The 24,873-nt window shown below is 41.6% G+C and overlaps 3 protein-coding genes across 3 annotated transcripts; all 3 read left to right on the forward strand.

The window, feature by feature from the left end:
- Window positions 1–453: 453 nt before the first annotated feature.
- LOC106085683 (probable cytochrome P450 318a1) lies at window positions 454–16,022 on the forward strand. The gene is made up of 5 exons (XM_013250022.2): window positions 454–776; window positions 6,747–6,938; window positions 7,024–7,218; window positions 9,389–9,458; window positions 15,884–16,022. The coding sequence occupies exons 1-5, from the start codon at window positions 614–616 to the stop codon at window positions 16,020–16,022; spliced, it is 759 nt and encodes a 252-aa protein (XP_013105476.2). The 5' UTR covers window positions 454–613.
- An 83-nt stretch (window positions 16,023–16,105) lies between these two features.
- Window positions 16,106–21,841, forward strand: LOC131997142 (probable cytochrome P450 318a1). The gene is made up of 3 exons (XM_059367545.1): window positions 16,106–16,302; window positions 16,407–16,950; window positions 21,552–21,841. The coding sequence occupies exons 1-3, from the start codon at window positions 16,132–16,134 to the stop codon at window positions 21,728–21,730; spliced, it is 894 nt and encodes a 297-aa protein (XP_059223528.1). The 5' UTR covers window positions 16,106–16,131; the 3' UTR covers window positions 21,731–21,841.
- A 1,376-nt stretch (window positions 21,842–23,217) lies between these two features.
- LOC106085687 (mediator of RNA polymerase II transcription subunit 8) lies at window positions 23,218–24,412 on the forward strand. Its single transcript, XM_013250036.2, has 2 exons — window positions 23,218–23,687; window positions 23,756–24,412. Exons 1-2 carry the CDS (start codon window positions 23,523–23,525, stop codon window positions 24,353–24,355), a joined length of 765 nt encoding a protein of 254 aa, XP_013105490.1. The 5' UTR covers window positions 23,218–23,522; the 3' UTR covers window positions 24,356–24,412.
- Window positions 24,413–24,873: the final 461 nt, after the last annotated feature.

The following is a 24,873-nucleotide window of genomic DNA, read 5'->3' on the forward strand; positions in this document are numbered from 1 at the left end:
CATATACATCTCGTAACTTTTTAGCAACCTGCTCCGCGTTTTTTCCTTTACGGAAATAATAAAGTAAAATATGACGAAAATGCTCCTTTGTGGGCTCCATATTAAAATTGACGCCAAACAAACAAATGTAAACAAAATTTCGCGCACTTTTTTTCTAAAGCAAGCTAAAAGTAACAGCTGATAACTGACAGAAGAAAGAATGCAATTACAGAGTCACAAGCCGTTGAAAAAATTTGTCAACGCCGACTATATGAAAAATCCGCAATTACTTTTTGGGCAACCCATAGCTCGGTTTCACCAGTTTTTGTCTATTCAATAAAAAATGTCAATTACATTTCCCTCTTTTAGCATATAAAGCATTTGTTTTTTCAATTCTTCAAACATTTCTCAATCGTCTATCAAAGTATTCACATCCATGTAACAATAGAAGTGTACAAATAAAAATACAAAAAAATAAAATTTGTCAACAAAATATTGAATAATAATCTCGAAGACGTGTTATATAAGTTTAGTGTAATAGTACATACAAATTACCTATTAAAAATTAAAATCACTTATCGTAGTGGGCTAGTAGTGTGCCGAGAAATACTTTTTTCATATTGCAAAACTAGCAATGGCTTTGCAATCAATTTTTTATGGACTTTTAGTGCTATTAACGATGGTGGCTTACAAACAACGAAAATGTTGGTATTTTATATGGCAAGTTAATGGGTGGCGTGGTGTAATCCAACAACCAGCATTGTGGATTTTATTGATGTGTTCTGTGGACCCAAAGAGTTGAGTTGGCTATGAATTGTTTTAATGACATATACTTTAAGTAAAGAAAGTAAGGAAAGTGATAAAAATTTTAAAATTTTTTTACTCAGTTTTAATGAGGATTATGTTATAGAAAGTAGATAAGCGAATGAATGGCTTCTAATGGCTCAAGAAGGAATTGGTTAACATGGGGGGAAGGGGGTATATCTACTTATGGATCAATCTGAGCTTTCGTGGTACGAAACTGTTGTTCCGTACCATAAGCGTACTTCACATACCACATTTCAGTTGAATATGTAGTAAAAAGTGAGGTTCTTGGGTCTCACGATGTCATATTTTGGAATCGGTTAGTTTGGATGAGCTGCAATTGTGGACGTTATTCGGTGGTGGACATAATAATGTAGTATAACCCTTAACTATTATATAGGGGGTATTTTCATATTTTCATTCTTTTTGAAACTCATCTAAAAAGAGGTCTGTAACTCTCAAAAAAAAATATTTTTACATAACTTCTTGTTCGTCTAGACATTGTAGCAAAACTAGGCATGAGCATCTACCACAAGAATCTTCGAAAACAAGAGAACTATCCATTTGAAATTTTTTACGAATAATCCTCATCGATAAAAAAATTTTGGCCTATTGAAATGCGCAATAAAAGTTTAATGTGTGAAAGATAGAGATCAGTATTGCGGAGGGGTATTGTGGTGGTGGGTGATGTGCTTGGTTAGTTATTTTTACAAGGAAGTGGTCCAATTGCATATGCTTCTACTTCAAAAATTTTTATACCCACCACCATAGGATGGGGATATTCTAACCTAATCATTCCGTTTGTAACACCTCGCAATATTCTTCTAAGACCCCATTAAGTATATTTATATATTGGGTTGCCCAAAAAGTAATTGCGGATTTTTCATATAGTCGGCGTTGACAAATTTTTTCACAGCTTGTGACTCTGTAATTGTATTCTTTCTTCTGTCAGTTATAAGCTGTTACTTTTAGTTTGCTTTAGAAAAAAAGTGTAAAAAAAGTATATTTGATTAAAGTTCATTCTAAGTTTTATTAAAAATGCATTTACTTTCTTTAAAAAAATCCGCAATTACTTTTTGGGCAACCCAATATATTCTTGATCGTCTCGTCGTTCTGAATCGATCTAGCTACGTCCGTCCATCTGTCTGTCGAAATCACGATAGAGGTCGAACGCGAAAAGCTAGACGATTGAAATTTTGCACAGATACTTAATATCGATCGGTCTATAACCTGATATAGCTCCCATATAAACCGATCTCCCGATTTGACTTCTTAATCCCTTACAAGCCATAGTTTTTGTCCGATTTGGCTGAAATTTTGCATGCGTTGTTCTGTTATGACTTTCAACAACTGTATTTAGTATGGTCTAAATTGGTCGAGAACCTGATATAGATCCCATACAGCACGATCTCCCCATTTGACTTTTTGAGCCCCTGGAGCCGCAATTTTCATCCGATTTGCCAGAAATTTTACACACAGTGTTCTGTTATGACTTCCAATAAGTACGGTCTCAATCGGTCGAGAACCTGATATAGCTCCCATATAAACCGAGTAGACTTCTTGAACCCCTGGAAGCCACAATTTTGGTCCGATTTGGCTGAAATTTTGCTTGAGGTGTTCTGTTATGACTTCCAACAACTGTGCTAAATCGGTTCATAACCATATAGCTCCCATATAAACCGATCTCCGGATTTGATTTTTTGACCCCCTGGAAACCTCAATTTCTATCGGATTTGGCTGAAATTATCCACATCGTGTTCTGCTATGACTCCCAACAACTGTGTCAAGTACGGTTTGAATCGGTGAATAACCTGACATAGCTCCCGATTTACCTTCTTAAGCCCCTGGAAGCCGCAATTTTCGTCCGATTTGACTGAAATTTTTCAATTCGTCCTATTCGATGTATAACCAGATATACAATATCTTCCATATTTTAACAGAATCCATGGTGGTGGGTCCCCAAGATTCGGCCCTGCCGAACTTAGCACGCTTTTACTTGTTTTAATTTTAGTCTAACAACTAGTCGTCAAACTAATTAATGAAAGCGATGCACAGTTCGTCCCTAGCCTTTAAGAAAAGATCGCGTTTCCGACTCGGATTCAGACAGCGATAGTGTCAATGAAACAGTCATCACAGCTGAATCGAGATATGAGTATCCACACTCCCTGGGGCGCAAAGCACGATCTTGTGAGAAAGATGGACATCCCACAGCTCACAAAGGCGACGGTCGGAACGGATAGACAGAAGTCTTAAACAAGCAAAACAAGAGTTGGCCGTGGAGAAATGGGAGGTTTTCCACAGGGAGGAGAAGGAGGAAGGAACTCTCCATGTGGTGGGCATTGATCAAGTCCCCGTGACTAGTTTGGCTAAGACAATAGGCATGACGTGCTACGGGGCCATGACCGTCTTTTTCAAGATTAAGAAGACAAGGACAGGCAAATATCCTCATATTGAGCCATCAGGCGGTGCATTAGTGTGACACTCAATAAGGCCTAACAGACAGGGGGCCGACGACGAGACAATCAACGACTCTCCCATTGGGAAGACTAAGATAAGCAAAGATCTATGTACTAAACAATCAGGCAGTAGAGGCTAACACGACTTTCTCGAGATTAGGAAGACTAGGATGGATAGAGATCCGTATACCGAATCATAACGCAGTGCAGCGATAGATGACTCAATGCCTTCTAACGCACAGGGACCACACGATACGACCATAACTCTAAAACCGATTAACTCAAGATTTGGAAGACTAGTATAGGCAAAGATCCTTATATTTGAACATCAGGCAGTGCAGGGACGGTATACTCAATACAGCCTAACGAACAGGGACCCGTAGATGGAAACATTACCATCTTTCTCAAGATTCGGAAGACTAGGATGTGCAAAGATCCTATCATTAAAACATCCGGCAGCGCAGCGACGGGAAACGCAATGCAGCCTAACGAACAGGGAACAGATGATGAGACCATCACCCACTCCCAAGAAGCCCATCTAATGGAGGACCAATGATTGAGGCCGAGGACCTGCGTTATTTATCATAAAAATTTTAATGTCCAAAATTCGGAAGACTACTCAGAAGAAGACTTGGGAACTATAATTAAGATTTTCCAAGCAAAGAAGACATTGACGAAAATGTCAACAGGATTATGACTGCACTGGTGGGGTCCTTCGAAGATAGTTGTCCTCTTCGGGAAAGGAAATCAGCCCAAGAAAAACCCTAGCTGATAGGGAAGAGTCGCAATATTGGGAAAGAGGTTTGCAGACTTTTTAACAGAGCACGTCGTAAAAAGGCGGAAGTATATTGAGATGTGTATTACACACGGCTCAAGGAATACAATAAAATAACCAGAGCCGCAAAACGTGCCGCCAAGATGAAAAAATTTCTCTCAAAAGCCCATATTCAAATTGAAACATTAATAGACAACAAGGGAGTGAGAGCAGAAACAAAAGAGGACCTGAGGCTTTGATGAAAACCCATTTTCCACAGGATACCACTGGACTCACGGAGACACCGGAATTTCGGAATAATGAGGTTGATCGAAGGTTTATCATTTATGGTCAAGGTAGGCTTGAGGAGCTTTAAACCCATTAAGTCACTTGGAATTGATGGAATATTCCCGGCGTTACTACAAAAGGAGGCCGACTACCTGGCGCCTCATCTGGTCATTATTTATACATCCTGCCTAGGTCTTGTATATACTCCGAAAGCCTGGCAGCAAGCAAGGGTGGTGAGTATACCCAAGCCTGGCAAGGCAAAATATGCGACACCAAATGCCTACAGGCCTATTAGCCTTACATCCTTTCTACACAAAACGATGGATCGCATTGTGAACACCATGATAAAGAGTAGGACATCCAGTGAACTGCTCAAATAAAAACATCATGCCTATGTCAAGGGAAGGTTGGTGGAGACTACCCTACACGAGGTTGTGCATAAAATAAAAGAATCCTTCGATGTCAAGACGTACACATTGGCGGTTTGCATTGACATTGAGGGGGCATTTAATAATGTGCGGAACGACACATTGATCCAATCCTTAGACCAGTACCAGGTGGACCAGGTTCTTAGAGACTGGATAAACCATATGCTAAGGAACAGATGGATAAATTGCGTGTCCCATGACATAAATATAAGGGAGAGAGTGACACAAGACACACCATGGGAGGGCATTTTATCGCCACTCCTTTGGGTGACCACCATAAATGGCATATTACGGATGCTGATTTAGGAGGGATTTGAACCCGTCTGCTATGCAGACGATATAATAATACTTCTTAGGGGTAAGCATCCGAACCAGCTATGCAGAAGGGCCGAAAAGGTCTTGCATATGGCATACGACTAAGCTAGACCCAGGGGTCTCAGTGTTAACCCAGAGAAGACTGAAACCTGCCTGTTCACAAGAAAGACGAAGATGGGAAAATCTGACGCACCATGTTTCCTCAGTAGAACGATTTCGATATCTGATAAGGTCAAATACTTAGGAGTGTTCTGGGACAGGAAACTTAATTGGAAGTGTCATATTCAGGAGCATACTGAGTAGGCTCATAGTTAGTTGGCACTAGGAAGACGGGCTGTAGGCTTGAAATGGATTTCCATCCGAGGATAGTTCACTGGCTCTACAGGAGCGTGATTAGACCAATACGCCTAACTCCTCAGTACGTTGGTGGACTGCTATGGAGAAAAAGTTCAACATTAGGACCATACAACAGGTTCAGAGAACATGTTGTTTTGGCATAGGTGGAGCGATGAGGACCACGCCCACTAGGGCACTGGAGACTATTCTAGATATTCGATCCATTGGCATGCAGATTAAGTGTGAGGCAGCCACTGCGACTATGAGACTTAAGGCGAAGGGCGAATGGATTGAGGATGGGAGCAGCTCATATCAACGCGGTATAATCGAGGCGACGATAGGAAACCTGGAAGAATGGGAAGTGGTTTCCGATCGGATACCTGAGATGAATCTTGAAGTCGAGTGCGAGGGACTGCTGCCAACGGCACAGTCTTGGATTGACGGAACCCTAGTATTGCCATCTGGAAGATCATGTTACATAGATGCATCAAAGCTGGAAGACAGAGTGGGCCTGGGGGTCTACATTGAGAACCCAGGGACTGAGATCTGTTTTAGATTGCCTTGCCATAATACGGTTCTGCAGGCGGAGATCCGGGCGATCACGGAATGTGTAAGGTGGTGTGGTACTAACGCAAAGACGTCGAGTGTGAACATCTTTACGGACATTAAATAGACCATAAGGGCAATAACAATCAGGAGGGTAAGGTCACGATCAGTCTGGCAGTGTAAGAAGGAGATTAACGCTTTCTCTGAGAATTGGTGCCCTACCATAACGGAGTAAGGGGGGAATGAAAGGGCAGACGATTTGGCAGTGAAGGCCAGAGAACTACCGTCAATAATCTTGGTTAACCCGAAACCTTTCGGGTCGACGCAGTCTGATTTAAGGGCGTGGGCGACAAAACCGCATGTAACACTGTGGAACAGCGAAACATTCAGTAGGACGGCGAAAATCCTATGGGGTGATCAGAATCGTGAGAGAAGGAGGCTATTACTGAATGGAAGTAAGAAGAAGGTTAGTATAGCTTCTGATGTCATAACGGGACACATAGAACTACGAGCTCACTTATGCTCGATGCGGCAAGTGATAGCATGTGTAGGGCATGTGGGGAAGATGATGAGACGTTGGAGCATAGCTTATGTCATTGCCTGGCTTTCGCGGCTAGCAGACACCGGTACTTAGGTGGAGACACGACACCAGACATGAACCAACTTAGGGGATTGGTATGGAAAACAATTATGGATTTTGTAATTAGTAACAAACCGATTACTGGCTTAGTTGTATGTCGATAGTGACATGGGGTGGATTCAGATTTAGCGGATTCAGAGGAGCTTTCTTACTTGTTTTCAAATCATATTTTGTTTTATAATTTCCTTTTATGGTTATAGGTATTATGACAAGTATTCACAATTTTGGCAAATATTTTCAATTTCCCTTGGCTATATTACTATTCGATCGTGTCCTCCTGTATGTCGATGATCCTGTTACCTTGGAAGGTGTACTGACATCACCAGAATGTTTAAATAAAACATTTTTGCAGAATGGTTTCTTTGCCAATAAGGGTTTGCTGCATGCAAAGGGTAAAGATTCATAAGGACGACTAACTACTGAATGTCATCTTTGTTCTAATCTCGAATTTCCCCATTTTTTTTTTCTACAATTTAGGTGATGACTGGAAAATACGCCGTAAACAACTAAATCCAGCCTTCAGCCACAATACACTCATCAGTCTTCTTAATGATTTCAATCGAGTGGCAACAATTTTGAAAGATCAGCTGCAAAGTGAATTGCAGAGCAACCAAATTTCATTTATACATTTGGAAGAATTGGTGAATAGAGCCGTGTTGGAGGTATCATGTTGTAAGTGATGATGTCTTTATTGGGTTGCCCAAAAAGTAATTGCGGATTTTTCATATAGTCGGCGTTGAAAAATTTTTTCACAGCTTGTGACTCTGTAATTGCATTCTTTCTTCTGTCAGTTATCAGCTGTTACTTTTAGCTTGCTTTAGAAAAATAGTGTAAAAAAAGTATATTTGATTAAAGTTCATTCTAACTTTTATTAAAAATGCATTTACTTTCTTTTAAAAAATCCGCAATTACTTTTTGGGCAACCCTATATACCCACCACCATAAGATGGGTGTATACTAATCTAGTCACCACTCCGTTTGTAGCACCTCGAATATATTCTTGATCGCCTCGACATTCTGATTCGATCTAGCCATGTCTGCCCGTCCGACCGTCTGTCGAAATCTAGATGGTGGTCGAACGCGTAAAGCTAGCCGCTTGAAATTTGACACAGATACTTAGTATTGATGTATGTCGTTGGGGATCGCAAATGGCCCATATCGGTTCAGATTTAGCTATAGCTCCCATATATACCGTTCTGTTATGAGTACCAACTACTGTCCCAAGTACGATCTAAATCGGTCTATAACCTGACTTCTTCGACCGACCGACCGATAACCTGATATAGCTGCCATATAAACCTATCTTGGGTCTTGACTTCTTGAGCCACTAGAGGGCGCAATTTTCCTACGATTTGGCTGAAATTTAGCATGAAGTATTTTGTTATGACTTCCAACAACAGTGCTAAGTGTGGTTGAAATCGGTTAATAACCTGATATAGCTGTCATATAAAGCGATCATGGATCTTGACTTTTTGAGCCACTAGAGGGCGCAATTCTTATACGACCGTGCTAAGTATGGTTGAAATCGTTCTATAACCTCATATAGCTGCCATATAAAGCGATCTTGGGTCTTGACTTCTTGAGCCATTAGAGGGCGCAATTCTCGTACGATTTGGTTGAAATTTTGCATGACGTGTATCGTTATGACTTCCAACAACTGTGCTAAGTGTGGCGCAAATCTGTACATAACCTGGTCTTGACTTCTTGAGCCACTAGAGGGCGCAATTCTCATACGATTTGGTTGACATTTTGCATGACGTGTATCGTTATGACTTCCAACAACTGTGCTAAGTTTGGCGCAAATCTGTACATAACCTGATATAGCTGCCGTATAAACCTATCATGGGTCTTGACTTCTTGAGCCACTAGAGGGCGCAATTTTCATACGATTTGGCTGAAATTTTGCATGACGTGTATCGTTATGACTTCCAACAACTGTGCTAAGTGTGGCGCAAATCTGTACATAACCTGATATAGCTGCCATATAAACCGATCTTGGATCTTGACTTCTTGAGCCACTAGAGGGCGCAGTTCACATACGACTGGGTTGAAATTTTGCATGAGTTGTTTTGTTGTGACTTCCAATCAGTCTATAACCTGATATAACTGTCATATAAACCGACCGCCCGATTATACTTCTTAACCCTTTAGAGGGCCCTATTCTTATCCGATTTGGCGGAAATTTTGCACAACGGCTTCTCCTATGACCTTCAACATGCGTGTCAAATATGGCCTGAAACGGTCTATAGCCTGATACATCTCCCATATAAACCGATCTCCCGATTTTTCGTCTTGAGCCCCTTAAAGGGCGCTTCTCCTATACGAATTGACTGAATTTTTACACAATGACTTCTATTGGGTTGCCCAAAAAGTAATTGCGGATTTTTTAAAAGAAAGTAAATGCATTTTTAATAAAACTTAGAATGAACTCTAATCAAATATACTTTTTTTACACTTTTTTCTAAAGCAAGCTAAAAGTAACAGCTGATAACTGACAGAAGAAAGAATGCAATTATAAAGTCACAAGCTGTGAAAAAATTTGTCAACGCCGACTATATGAAAAATCCGCAATTACTTTTTGGGCAACTATGGTCTTTTACATTCAAATCATTTATGGTCAGAATTGGATTATAACTTGATTGAGCTCCATCAGCATCGCAATTCTTATCCATTATCCTTTGTTTGCCTAAAAAGAGATACCGGGCAAAGAACTCGACAAATGCGTTCCATGGTGGAGGGTATATAAGAGTCGGCCCGGCCGAACTTAGCATGCTCTTACTTTAAGTTATTATTTTTAAAATTATCAATTACCACAAATATATTTCAAACATTTGCTTTATAGTAACTACAATGGGCGTATCAACCAACTTCACTCAGGAGGATAATAGAGGCATTGCATTGGCTTACAGATAGTAAGTTTTGTTCTATTAGTTTTTATGCCCTCCCCAACCTGAGTTTATACTAATCTAGTTATATTCATTTTAAAATTCTTAGTCGATCATTCAAACTTTGCGCAGCAACTTAATTTACGCTTCGAATAATGTTAGGAGTATACAAAAGATTCTTCTGTCCACATATATTGCAGTTTTTTTCTCTTTCAATGAATGGAAAGGACATCGTTAAGGTAATACGGTTAAGGCTCGGGCATATGAAAATTACACAAGGACATCTTCTGAAAATACCGACAAACAGAATTTGCAACTGCGATTTGAACAATAACCTGAATCTTAGCTTAGATGAGGTTGAGTGGGTTGCCCACCAAAGGTGAATTCACTCGGAGACCAGTCTGGCCCATTGTGGTACCCGAGAAAGAAAGGGAAGAGAAAGAAGATGTGAGACCATAGACTAGAGGTTATAAACGAATAAAAGAAAAACAGTAGGAATGGAAAACCCAAGCGGGGGATGAAGAAACGCTCATTCCCACGCTAGCACAGATGTACCTACGCCGGAGCATATGGCATCCCCCATCGGAACCATCCTTTTCCCCTTCAACAAATCTCAGGAGACCTGCCAGAGGTACATTCGCAAATTCACCCAGATCACAGAAGAAACGGCTCCCCAGAGAGAAAAGCCTACATCGCTGCAGACCCGGACGTGAACACAGCAAGTGCTCAATAGCCTTCTCTTCATCCCCATCAAGGCAACTCATACAGAAGTCATTGTGCGGTATTCCCATGCGCGCCGACATGCGGCCTACAGCAAATGTTCGTTTATGACCCCTGTATTCATCGACCTCTAATAGAACGCCAGCAACTATCTCGTCCACCTCCGGTCGGAGACCGCCGCCTTTGCAGTCCGGCAACCATCTACCATGTCCCACCTCGCCATCGACGCCGCCCTGGCTTTCCCATCTACTGTATTCAGTAGCTCGACAAATGGCATGTAGGCAAGACCTACGACCGTTCCGCCCGGCGCAGACGAACCTTCCTGGCGCACTTGTCCGCTCCCTCATTCCCTGGAATCCCCTCATGCCCAGGAACCCATGTCAGCGTCACATTGTGGGCCCGGCGCCTATACAGGGACTCCAAACAATCCGCCACGCAGTACGACCTCACCATCCTCACACCTAAGGCCTTAAATACCGCCATATTGTCCGCATAAATTCTGAGTTTCAAGGGCGGTAAATCCCTTACTCGAAATTACTTTGCAGCCATTGCAATGGCACAGACCTCTGCCTGAAAGATCGTATACTCGTCCGGCAGCCACAGAGACATACTGATTTTGAGTTCATCATAGTAGACCCCCAATCCAGTCCTTGAGTCCATCTTGGAGCTATCATTGTAGATCGAGGTCTCATCCTCCTCAAGTACAACACTCGACCTCCATTCGTCCCTCCCAGGAAATAGATTCGCGAATGCCCTCACTCCAGTCTGCACTGGTGCCAAGTACTCTGAGATCCTCCTCATTCTACCCTCCGCATCCATAACACCGAGAATCGAACTGTAGCCGCAACCAACCTCCTTCAGCAGGCCGAGCTCCCTCATCCTAAGCGCGACCCTAGCGGCACAGTTCCGAATATAGGTCTCAATGGGCTGCATGTCCAGCATCGCCTCCAAGCCTGCCTGCGGTGCGGATTTCAGTTCCCCTGTGATCCCGACACAGGTCTCTGGACCTTCTCGAAACCCCTCGCACGCGTCCTCTTCTCTACGGCATTCCACCATACCAGTGTTCCATAGGTTAGTACTGGTCTCACGACGGCCGTATACTTCCAATAAATCATCTTGGGTGTTATTCCCACTTCCTACCGAACATCCTTCTGCAGGAGTAAAAAGTGCACAGTGCCTTACGGCTTCTTTCCTCGGTGTTCCTCTTCTAGGACAGTTTCGAATCGAGAACTATGTCTAGATACTTCGCCTCCTTCGAGAGCCGCAGGGTGACCCCGTCCAAGGACGGGAGTCTGAACTTCGGTATCTTATATCTACGCGTGAAGAGAACCAGCTCCGTCTTCCCTGGGTTGGTCCTCAATCCATTTCTGGTAGCCCATCGTGACAATCTCCTCAGTGACCCTTCCATGATCTCGCTGATCGTCGCCAGAAACCAGCTGCACGACTTCGTCTGCATAAGCGATAATCGTCTTGGCATCCCCACTGAGATCCATCAGGATTTCAAAAATCACGAAGTTCCATAGAATTGGTGAGAAAACCCCTTCTTAGGGCGTTCCTCTGGTCACCCGCATTCTGACCACACTATCTCCCAGGTTTGCTTTAATAATCCCGCCATAGAACATATTGTTGGTCCACTGGAAGATAAGGGGATGAATCCCCGTCCGGTCCAGTGCGACGACTATCGATCCTATATCCACATTATTGAAGGCCCCCTCAATATCCAAGAAGGCCGCCAAAGTATACTCCTTCTTTCAGAGAGACGTCTCGACCTCGTAAAGGGCCTTCGCCACCGACCTGCCTTTGAGGTATGCGTGTTGTGCTCCACTGAAGTTTTCTGGCGTCAGTTACCCCTCTCACCTTCAGGTCAATCAGTCTTTCCAATGCGTTCAGCAAAAACCGATGACAGATTAAAAGGCCTATAATCCTTCATCGTACTGAGGTTTATTTTTCCCGCCTTGGGGATAAAGACCATCTTGACCACCCTCCATGCCCTCGGTATATAGGACCATGCCAGGCTCGCTCGGAAGAACCGCTCAAGCCAGGGCGGGGTGAGTCCAAGGAACTCCTACAGCAATGCCGGGATAATTCCATTAGGTCCGGCCGAAATAAATGGCCGGAAAGTGCGGACTGTCCACGCTATATTCTCCTCGTCAACGATATCCCTGTTGAGGTCATCCGTTAGGGCCACATATGCAGGAATTGCGATATCTTGATCGCCGATCTCTTCCTGCCACCTGGAAAGTGAGCCTCTATCAAAAGTTCCACCGTCTCCTGCCCACTCTCAGTGTAAGTCCCATCCTCCCTCCTCAGGAAGCTATGCATGATGGGATCTTTAAAGAGCACTTTCCGCAACCAAGATGCCCCACTGCGGCTTTGCAATTCCCCTCAGAATTTCGCCCAGGAACTCCTCTTCGCCTTCCTCGTCACTTTCTTGAACTTGGGCGTTGCGATACTCGTCCCAACCCTCCGCCGTGTTCTCTTTCTTGGCCTTATTAAAAAATTAACCAGTAAGGAAGGGCAAAAGTCGGGCAGTGCCGACTGTATATTACCCTACACTTACCCTATAAGCACATACATATAAATGGAAGCTATATCCAAATCTGAACCGATTCCATTTCCAATTTCAATAAGTTTCGTCTCTTGGCCGATAAAGATGACTGTACCAAATTTGAAGACGATCGGATGAAAACTGCGACCTGTACTTTGTACAAAAATTAATATGGAATTACGGATAGACAGACAGACGGGCATAGGTGAATCGTACCAGAAAGTTATTATGAGTCGATCGGCATACTTATCAATGGGTCTATCTCTCTTCCTTCCGGATGTTACAAACAAATTCACTAAGCTACTATACCCGGTACCACAGTAGTGGTGAAGGGCATAAAAGGCTTCTGCTCTTCCTCCTGTGCACCTTCAGCTCCGGTGACCACCATGATTGGTTGGTTTTACGTAGCGGTAATCTTTCGGGACATGCCTTCAAAAAGAGCCTCGCTCAGGCATCCCGTGACAAGATCGACTGCAGCCTCCAGTTCCCTTGCGTCCTCCAGAGGGCCCCCTAGGGGCCCCATTTTCTGCATCTGTTCCCTGATCTTCTCCCAATCGGTCCTCATCGGGTTTCTGTATGGTATCCTCCTCCCCCACTCATGCTCGACCTGAAAACATATCCTATAGTGATACGAAAATGATAACTGGGTGGGAACGTTCTAGTCCAAAACCTTTACCAAGTCACTATTCGTCACAAGCGTTATATATATAAACTGTTTCCTGATCCGGTTGTAGAAAGTAGGGGCCCCTAAGGTCCATGGACAAAATGTAATCAAACAGTGACTCACCTCTGCCGTTGGTAGCCGTGCTTCCCCATAGACTGTGGTGTGCATTGATATCACCGCCTAGCACAAGGTCACGCCCCTTTTCCTTGAACCAAACGACCGGGGCCCGAACTTTGTCTGTAGAGGGTTTGTCCACATCGTAAGGTAGGTACATGAAGACCAGGCCCAGTAATGGTTTTGCGATGTCTCTCCAAGGCCACTACTGTTAGGTCTTCATCGCTGAAACGAGAAATCAGAGCAAGGTTCGAGTCCCTACTGGGGGGGGGATGTTCGAAATTTTGACACCTTAGATCGCATTTTTGGACCGAATAATCCTTTTACCTACCTGAACTCACTTTCATCTTCTGAAATACACCAAATCATCGAATATCTTAATCAATAAGGGAGATAATACATTGATATCTAACATTCATAACCTTTTTATACCCACCACCATAGGATGGGGGTATACTAATCTAGTCATTCCTCGAAATAGTGATCTACGACCCCATCTTCTTATATAGGTTTATTGAACGATCATGACAATATGGGACTCAAATTAAAGGTATTCGAGAGTAAATTGCGAATATGGGCGGGAAGGAGGAACAGACTTTATTGTTTGTTGATATCGGTAGGGGGCGGATCCTCCCCCGTTACCCCATTAACACCACCCAAACTCTAAAGTGGACCCAAACTCTAAGGACAACATGATTTTCAAATAAAAGGTAGTGAAGAGTAGAATGCGAATATGGCATAAAAAATTTTGTCCAAGTACCCAGGAAGTTGCCCTAACCCCAAAACTCCTCCAAACAGACAAATTTAACGTTCATATCAATATGGGGCTCAAATGAAAGGTATTCGGGAGCAGATTACGAATCTGGCATACAAATTCAGATCGAAGTGTAGGGGTCATCCCACCCCCCAAAAACGCCCCAAATGGGCATATGTCGCATCATGATTATATGAGATATTCATTTTCTAGCATCTAACACCTTTCATTTGATACCCATATTGTGCCTATCAGCCCCCTTTGGTACGCCACCATCCGATATCTACCCCCAAATGGGCATATCAGCCGACCATGGCTATATGGGTTCAAATGAAAGATATTTGGGAGTAGATTACGAATACGGAATTAATATTTGCCTTCAAGTCTAGGTGGCTCCTTTCCTTCTAAAAATACTTCGGATATATTAATTGACCCATTATGGCAATACGGGATTCAAATGAAAGGTATTTGAAAGTACAAAACTAATTTTATATCCAATTCTGAAGCCAAGTGTTTGGGGGTAAGCACTAAATCACCCCCTAAACTGAACTTCATTTCCGATTATAGCAGTATGGTGTAAAGAACGAATTTGATATCTATCAGTTCAAAGTGCCGGTGGCCGCCCAGCCCCAAAACACCATCCAAAACGGTTCATATTTACCGACCATGCCAATATGGGGCTCAAATTAAAGAGATTTAAGAGTGGAGCACGAATTTGATATCCATATTTGAGTCCAAATGTCTCCCCTAAAAAGCGCTTCCCATTACCCTAATTTTCAAAAGCACCAGATCTCGGAGATTGATAATGTGATTCATTCGAATGTGATTCACCAAAAACAAAAAATGGTGTCTATTGCTGGGGTCGGGAGCCACCCAAAACCCGCCAAATGGATATATAGGATATATTATATAAAAGCTATTTGGTGTGCAAATTGGACAAAGACCTTGGGGTCCACCCCACCTTCAAACACAACAACGCAACTTATTTACCGATCATGTCATTATGGGGCTCATATGAAATGTTTTTTGGAAAGTATACCACGAATCTTATATTTACATTAATGACCACCCTCGAAATACCCCCTAAAGCGGAAAATATTTACCAATTCGGTAAAATGGGACTCAAAAGAACGGCATTTGGCAATAGAGTAAAAATTTGACCAGGAACCGAGCACGGGCAAACTTCTCACACATCAATGAGTGCTGTCCGATTCAAGTTGAGTTTAGCAATGATAAGGGACCTTTTTTATAGCCGAGTCCGAACGGCCTGCCGCAGTGCGACACCTCTTCGGGGAGTACCTCATTCAATTTTGTCCGATGTTCTCGTCAGGATTCCAACGCAGGCGTTCAGCATCATAGGCGGACATAGGCTACAGCGGCACGAATGCGGTATTCACATTCAAAGATATTACCGAGTTTAAGAAGGCGCAGCGGAGCTTGCCCTGTTCGGCTAGTTGTAAATATAATTGGTACACACATTGAGCTGAAGACCTTAGTTGCTATTGCTCTTTCTTCTTTAGTTAATATCAATTAAATAAATATTTTTTTTTTTCGTTCAAAGTTCAAATCACATAGATTTTGTATAAATTAGTTAATAAACGGTTTAAAATTTATTTTGATTAAAAGTATGCTTTGCTCCGTTTTATTCAAAGTTTAATGGAACTTACTGCTCTGAGGATTTTGAAGCCATGGTATCAAATCAAAGCCGTATTTCGTTTTTTGGACAAGAAAAAATTCGATATTACACAAAAAGCTAAAGCATTGGTGCATGGATTTGTGGAAAATGTATGAACAATTTAAAGAAGTTGAGACAAATTTGTACTTAGCTTAATACTCGTAAAATAATTTAAATTGTTTTTCTGTAAACTATATTGTGCTTCAGAAATACAAGGACTTTCAGATGCAAGAAAAATCCCAAAATGTTCTTGCCGCTCCTTCTGGCCAAACCGAAAATGATGACAAACGTAAAGTGGAAAATCGTATTTTTATCGAGCAACTTTTTTATTTGGCTGAACAGAGTAAATTGTCTTTAGAGGATATAATGAATGAATCACAATCAATGGTAGTTGTGGTATGTATACACCCAGAGAAATTTGTTAGTAAAAACCATAAAAAAAGTTGTTCATATTAGTAAGTTTTTTTTTTCTTCAAATAACGTCCACTGACTTTGAATAGTCCTTTGAAACTGTATCCACATGTATTATGAACGCCTTGCTATGTCTGGCATTGAATCAGGATTGTCTAGAAAAATTGCGTCTGGAAATTCATGAAGTTTTTGCCACTGAAAATTCTAATATCCCCAAAAGCGATCACAAAACTATGGATCTTCATGTAGGCACTAATCATTTACTTAATATGCCTTACCTTGATATGGTTCTAAATGAGTCGTTACGTTTGGTTACAACGGTACCAATGAATATGCGCGACGTGAGCTCACAGTTTAAACTAAAAATGCTTGACCCCAAAGCGCAACATGTAGCGAGAATTCATGAAAGAAAAACTGCATGTCACAACAAAATTGTAACGGTGCCCAAAGGGACCATTATAGCTGTAGACACCTTTAATATGCAACGTAATGCGGATTACTGGGGTCCAAATGCTTTAGAATTTTGTCCCGAACGTTTCTCGAAGGAAGGTGTGCAAGATATCACAAACCATACCGGCAGATGGCACTCGTATGCTTATATACCATTCTCAAAAGGACTACGTACATGTATAGGTAGGTAATTTGAAGTATTGGGTTGCCCAAAAAGTAATTGCGGATTTTTCATATAGTCGGCGTTGACAAATTTTTTCAACTGTCAGTTATCAGCTGTTATTTTTAGCTTGCTTTAGAAAAAAGTGTAAAAAAAGTATATTTGATTAAAGTTCATTCTAAGTTTTATTAAAAATGCATTTACTTTCTTTAAAAAAAATCCGCAATTACTTTTTGGGCAACCCAATAATTGTACGGTTTTATGCTATACTTTTTACTGTTGTGGAGGCCACCGTAGCGCAGAGGTTAGCATGTCCCCCTATGGCGCTCAACCCCTGGTTTCGAATAATGGCGAGAACGGCAAAAAAGAAATTCTATGTGCGGTATCTCTTTTTAGAATATAGAATATTCAATAAGAACTGTTATGCTATTGGAGCCATATCAAGTTATAGTCCGATTCGGACCATAAATGAACGCTGAACATTGTAGAAGTCATTGTGTAGTATTTCAGTTCATTCGGATAAGAATTGCGCCTTGTAGGGGCTCAAGAAGCAAACTCGGAAGATAGGTTTATATGGAAGCTATTGATCGATTCAGACAATATTAAACGCGTATGTTGAAGGTCATGAGAAAATCCGTAGTAAAAAATTTCAGCCAAATCGCATGAGAATTGCGCCCTCTAGAGGTTGAAGAAGTCAAGATCTCAGATCGGTTTATATGGCAGCTATATCAGGTTCTATACCGATTTACGCCAAACTAGACACAGTTATTGCAAGTCATAACAAAACACCTCATGAAAATTTTCAGCCAAATCGGATCAGAATTGCGCTCTCTATTGGCTCAAGAAGTCAAGACCCAAGATCGGTTTATATGGCAGCTATACCAGATTATGATCTGATTTCAAACATACTTAACACAGTTGTTGGAAGTGATACCAAAACACTACGTGCAAAATTTCAATAAAATCGGATGAGAATTACGCCCTCTAGAGGCTCAAGAAGTCAAGACCCAAGATCGGTTTATATGGCAGCTATATCAAAACATGGACCGATGTAAACCATACTAAGCGCAGCTGATGGAAGTGCTACCAAAACACTACGTGCAAAATTTCAATAAAATCGGATAAGAATTGCGCCCTCTAGAGGCTCAAGAAGTCAAGACCCAAGATCGGTTTATATGGCAGCTATATCAAAACATGGACCGATTTGGCCCATTTATAATACCGACCTACACTAATAGAAAGTATTTGTGCAAAATTTCAAGCGGTTAGCTTTACTCCTTCAAAAGTTAGCGTGCTTTCGACAGACAGACGGACGGACGGACAGACGGACGGGCATGGCTAGATCGACTTAAAATGACATGACGATCAAGAATATATATACTTTATGGGGTCTTAGACGCATATTTCGAGGTATGACGAAATTAGTAAACCCCCATCCTATGGTGGAGGTGGAGGTGGATTTCAGCGGTTTTTATGCCCTCCTAATGCTGGCGACATTTGTGAGGTACTATGACATGTAAAAACTTCTCCCAAAGAGGTGTTGCACTGTGGTACGCGGCTTGAACTTGAACCGGACGGCACTCATTGATATGTGAGGTGTTTGCGTCTGTTCCTGAATGGAATGTTGATGGGCAAAATGGCAATTTACATTTTACTTATATAAAGTTGAGTTGCGATTGTGTATGGGCCAAACCGGGTCATGTTAGGATAAGGAACTCATATAACTCATATAAAGATGGGTAATACCTTTTCGGTATTTACCCGGTAAATTGGGTTAATACCCGGGTATTTATAATTTTGCAGATATCTTGCGTATTAATTTTTCAAACAATTATTGATGATTTCTTATTCTTTGTATATAAACCTGACCTTCGAATCTCATAAAATCGGTATTTAGTTATATATAGCCGCTATATAGACCGATCTCCAGACTTGAAGTCTTGAGGCAATAAATTGGCCATTTTTCATCCGATTTCGATGAAATTGAGGACACAGTGAGTTCTGGTAGACTCATCCCCATTTCTGTGATGTGTGGTCCAGATCGGACCATATGTAGATATAACTGCCCTATAGACCGTCAACCCGATCTCATGATATAGGGTATTAAGGCCATAAAATATCCATTTATTAACCGATTTCGATGATGATTGGCATTGTGAGTTCTGATAGACCCTTACCCATTCCTGTTAAATGTTGTCGAGATCGGGCCATATTAGGATATAGCTGCCATATAGACCGATCTCCAGACATAGTGTATTGAGCCCATAAAAGTAGTATTTTTCATCCGATTTGCCGTGCGTTTTAGTACCCCTCTACAACTTCGCGTTGAATACCGACCAGATGTTACCATATTTGGATATAGCTGCCATATACACCAATCCCCCGATGTAGTATATGGAGCCTATAAAAGGAGCATTTTTCATCCGATTTCGATGAAATTTGAAACAGTGCATTTTGATAGACCTCTACACCTTTTTTTTGAATATCACCTAGATCGGACTATACTTGGATATAAACTCACTGTCTCAACATCAGATTGTTGTGCGCTCTAAAAACTAAAAAGTAACCTCGAAAAAGAAAATCTAAGTAAGGAATCCCTTGCTACTTACAAAATCCTTCATTGTTTTCCATGCCACTCCCCTAAGTTGGTTCTTGTCTGGTATTTTGTCCCCACCTAAGTGCCGGTATATGTTAGACGCGAAAGCCGGGCAATGACATAGAAAATGCTCTAACGTCTCATCACCTTCCCCGCATGGCGTACACATTCTATCACCTCACTATAAGCAGAGTACTACTCATGGTTGAATTAAGAAGTGTGGCTCACTTGCCCAGCTAATGGAATTATCCAACTCCAAACTTGTATCCAAATTCCACTAGAACGTCAAATGGTTGGTTTGGATATTAAAATTTGTTCACATTTTGTTCCTTTTTATACCCGCCACCATAGGATGGACTTATACTAATTTCGTCATTCTTTTTGTAACTCCTCCAAATAGTCGTCTGAGACCCCATAAAGTACATATATTCTTGATCGCCGTGACATTTTATGTCGATCTAGCCATGTCCGCCCGTCCGTCTGTCCGTCCCTCCGCCCGTCAGTCCGTCCGTCCGTACGTCTGTCTGCCGAAAGCACGTTAACTTTTGAAGGAGTTAAGCTAGCCGCTTGAAATATTGCAAAAATACTTCTTAAAGGTGTAGGTCGGTTGGGATTTTTAATGGGTCATATCAGTCCATATTTTGATATAGCTACCATAAAACTCGATCTTGGAACTTGACTTCTTGAGCCACTAAAGGGCACAATTCTCATCCGGTGTGGCTGAAATTTTGCATAACGTGTTATGTTATGACTTTCAACAACTTTGCTAAGTGTGGTTGAAATCGGCCCATAACCTGATGTAGCTGCCGTATAAACCGATCTGGGGTCTTGATTCCTTGAGCCACTAGAGGGCGCAATTTTTATCCGATTTGGCTGAAATTTTGCATGGGGTGTTTTGTTGTGACTTCCAACAACTGTGCTAAGTATGGTAGAAATCGGTCCATAACCTGATATAGCTGCCGTGTAAGCCCATCTGGGATCTTGACTTCTCGAGCCACTAGAGGGCGCAATTTATATCCGATTTGGCTGAAATTTAGCATGGCGTGTTTTTTTTATGACTTCCAACCACTGTGCTAAGTGTGGTGGAAATCGGTCCATAACCTGATATAGCTGCCGTGTAAGCCCATCTGGGATCTTGATTTCTTGAGCCACTAGAGGGCGCAATTTATATCCGATTTGGCTGAAATTTTGCATGGTGTGTTTTGTTGTGACTTCCAACAACTGTGCTAAGTATGGTGGAAATCGGTTCATAACCTGATATAGCTGCCGTATAAGCCCATCTGGGATCTTGACTTCTCGAGCCACTAAAGGGCGCAATTTATATCCGATTTGGCTGAAATTTTGCATGGTGTGTTTTGTTGTGACTTCCAACAACTGTGCTTAGTATGGTGGAAATCGGTCCATAACCTGATATAGTTGCTATATAAACCGATCTGGGGCCTTGAGTTCTTGAGACACTAGAGGGCGCAATTATTATCCGATCCAGCTTAAATTTTGCATGAGGTGTTTTGTTATGACTTTATGTTATATTGTTATCCGATTTGGCTGAAGTTTTGTACAACGGCTTCTCCCATGACCTTCGATATACATGTCGAATCGTTTTATAGCCCTATATATCGCTATATCGCTCCCTTATCAACTGATCTCTTCTTCAGCCCCTAAGAAGCAACTAACTCTATATTTGGCTGAAATGAGCTGTTCGATTCAAGTTTAAGCTCAATGGTAAGAGACCTCCTTTTTATAGCCGAGTCCAAATGGAATGTCTCGGGGGCGACATGCCATGTTTTCAAATGACGCAGTACTACACAAATGTCGCCAGCATAAGGAGGGGATAACCGCCTCAGAATATATTTCATATTTTCTTGTCATGATTCGAACCCAGGCGTATGGCGTATGCGCCACTGCTGCCCCCCATGTTCTTTACAAATTTAAATACGACAGATAGAAGACAATTTTTTAATTTCTACCTTTCATCCTCTTATATTTAGTAGTACCATATACATATTTAATATCATTTATTTTTTTCAGGCCAACGATATAGTATTTACCTGTCCAAAATATTTCTGATCAGATTGATTTCATGTTATGAATTCACTACCAATGTTCAGTTCAAGGATTTGCAATATTACGAGGGGATATCATTAAAGTACCGCAATGCGAAGGATATTTCGTTTGAAATACATCGAGTGAATCAGTCTCATCAGTGAATAAATTACATTTACATTTATAAAATTTATATAAACCAAATACATGCTACTAAACCTTACTAAATTGTTATATACATAGCTACACGTATAAAATCGTTGCAAAAAATCTAAGACGATGTCAACTTTTATGCCCTCCTGCCTATTTGCTGTAATCAAGCAATGGCAACTTTGGCCGTTGGCAACGCAACGGAAGTTGGGTTGCTGTCATGGCATATTTACCAGGTAGTGTACCGTAAACAGGTGAGTGGAATTTTTCTCGCGAAGTGAACTATCTGCCAACGAGTTTTGGTTGTGTGTGTATTTTAGTTGAGAACCATAACGCACAAAATGGCGCGAGTTGCACTTATCACCGATTTTGACAGATACTGCACTCAATATTTTGTTGCTGGGCAATTGCCACTACCTGTAAATGAATACATATATCATGGTTGCTATCCATAATAGACCCATCACAGTACGATTGCCACCCTTGCCTCATACTACTTTCCTATAAACATAGAGCTGCAATGAATGAGATCATTGCCTCCGAACGCCCAACGTACGTCAAACAGAACAAAGCGGACTGGATGGCCTTCAGGGACTACACCGAGAACATATTCTTTACTTCCAGCAGCCCAACAGCATGAATTCAGGAAGATGCACAGCGACTAAGAGCTGGATTGTTGTAGCCACATTGCATGTGGAGAAAGCGAACCTCGTCAAACTTCTAAAGATGAGAAAGCTCGTTCCGCTGCGGGAACGTGATGGTTATTCGTTATTTAAAAGCGCCAAAAAAAAACTCACCTTGTCATGTTGAAGAAAGAGCCTGTGCCACCCGGCCTCTCACTGAGACTCTCCAATCGATGCAGCTGATGGTCCGCGACTGCAGTTGCAGCTATTCCGTATGCAAAGCATCCCACTCTCCGCCATCTAAATTTCCAACTGACTGAGTTGGAACCTCCTCCGAGACATGTTAGGATAAGTATCTGGATGTTAAGGGACGAGATTCGACAACATAACAACGATCTCCTCACAACCTCCTTATACAGAACGGGCTTGCAGAACATTCACCAGGATACTGTAACCAATTGTATCAGCCGAATGTAGTATTGGGAAGACGCCCACCTTCATTAGAAGATGATGAGAAGGAAATACCTAGGAAAACCAGAGCTACTCTGGCCGGCCCATTTAAGATCCGGATGTTGCAGCAAACTAAACTCATATCTCTCAAGGCTAGACGATATTATCTCCCATATCTGCCGTACATGCAACACGGGATCCCAGGACTTTCCCATTCCCAGATGCGCCAATTTAGCTTGTTTAAGTAGTCACCTTGATGGAAATGGTTCTCATCAGTCACGATGAGTTTTTGCGAACTAGTAGTGCAAGTTTTTCACCATTTTTGTAAGACATTTTAATAATTGTAATGCGTTATTGAAGCATGTATCGTTCTATTTTTAATAATGGCGTAGTTTCTACCTGACAAATGTCAAATAATCGAACCTTCAAAAGTGATAGCCGATATACCTCGTTAATCAAAATAACATGTCTTGTTGGAAACCCCAAATGTTCGCTGTTTGAAACGAAAACCAACACTTTTCGCATTTACTTTTCTATTGCAATGCCAAAGGAAACATTCTTTGGGTGTACTCTGTATATATTCAACACATAGCATTCAGCTTTCATATATGTCATTGCCTCTTAACAGTTGCTTAAAAAAGTAACAAACATATGGTACCAAATGCGACATCCCTGTAGAATTTGTTTATTATTGAATCTAGTTAAAAGGAAAGCTATCTGAAGAGAATTCACCATGTCTCGGGAGGAAAAACAATTGGATATGACCTTGGATGCTGTGCAGAATCGGCTTAATGATTTGAAAATATCAATTGGTGCCATGGTACATAAATTAGAGACAGAATATGAATACATAAATTGGCCCACCTTTCTGGATAATTTTGCTCTGATTTCAAGTCATGTAAATAGAGTTTTTTGTATCCTTTCATCAAGAGTTGTCTTTGATCTTTTCTACATTCTTCTTAAAAGCTTACTGGCCTTTCTAAAATCTTATCGAAAGAAATATGCCCGCCCTTACGAAACCGCACCGTCCTACCTTTAATGCTCTCACCTGAGCGTGATGAACTTCTGCTTAACATAACACAGGGACGAGTTCCGGTTTTTTCTCACGACATTGTTCCAGACTACTTGCGCACCAAACCCGATCCAGTTGCAGAACAAAAAATGCTTCAAAATGAACAAAAAGCAGCGAATTTGTCAACCGAGGCGGCTTCAAAGCAAGTAACACAACACAATAAAGTCGTATCTCATATCCTGGATATGGTGAGTAAAAAGCGTGAAGAATGGGATATTGAATCTTCATCCAGGGCAGGCATACAACAGACCAGCAGTATGGCCGATACACATGCCTTGGTGGCGGCTGTTGGCATGGGTAAGGGGTTGAAAATAGGAATGCCTCTACAAGTGCCAGGTGGTGGGCCGGCCAGCATGATGGTACCACCAGCAATACGTCCACCTGCCCCCATGAGCTCTGTTAGCCCAGGAGGAGTGAATCAATTGGGCAAAGCTCCTTCGGCTATTAAGACGAACATTAAGTCAGCAATGCAAGTGCATCCATTTCAAAGATAAAAGGTTTCATCTGGAGTAAATAAATCATGTACCATATACCTTATGGGTTATACATTACATTTTGGCGGAACTGTGAACTTTTTAAATGAAATTTGAATCAAAAGGTAAGCGTAAGTTATTATAAAGGGTGATTTTTTTGAGGTTAGGATTTTCATGCATTAGTATTTGACAGATCACGTGGGATTTCAGACATGGTGTCAAAGAGAAAGATGCTCAGTATGCTTTGACATTTCATCATGAATAGACTTACTAACGAGCAACGCTTGCAAATCATTGAATTTTATTACCAAATTCAGTGTTCGGTTCGAAATGTGTTCATGATGTAAACCTTACAACTTTGATGGTTTTTGTTAAACCTGGTATCCTGTATATGTCCTTAGATGTGCTATGATTATGCATGTTACAAAACTAATTTATTAAACATTTTTTGTTTTGTTGGGTTAGCAGTGTGTTGTACACTGCCGCGGCAGCCCTTGCCGATGAAGATTCCATCGGGTCAATCCGGTACGTACAACCGG

This window comes from Stomoxys calcitrans, chromosome 4, assembly GCF_963082655.1.
Source record: "Stomoxys calcitrans chromosome 4, idStoCalc2.1, whole genome shotgun sequence".
NCBI classification, from domain to species: domain Eukaryota; kingdom Metazoa; phylum Arthropoda; class Insecta; order Diptera; family Muscidae; genus Stomoxys; species Stomoxys calcitrans.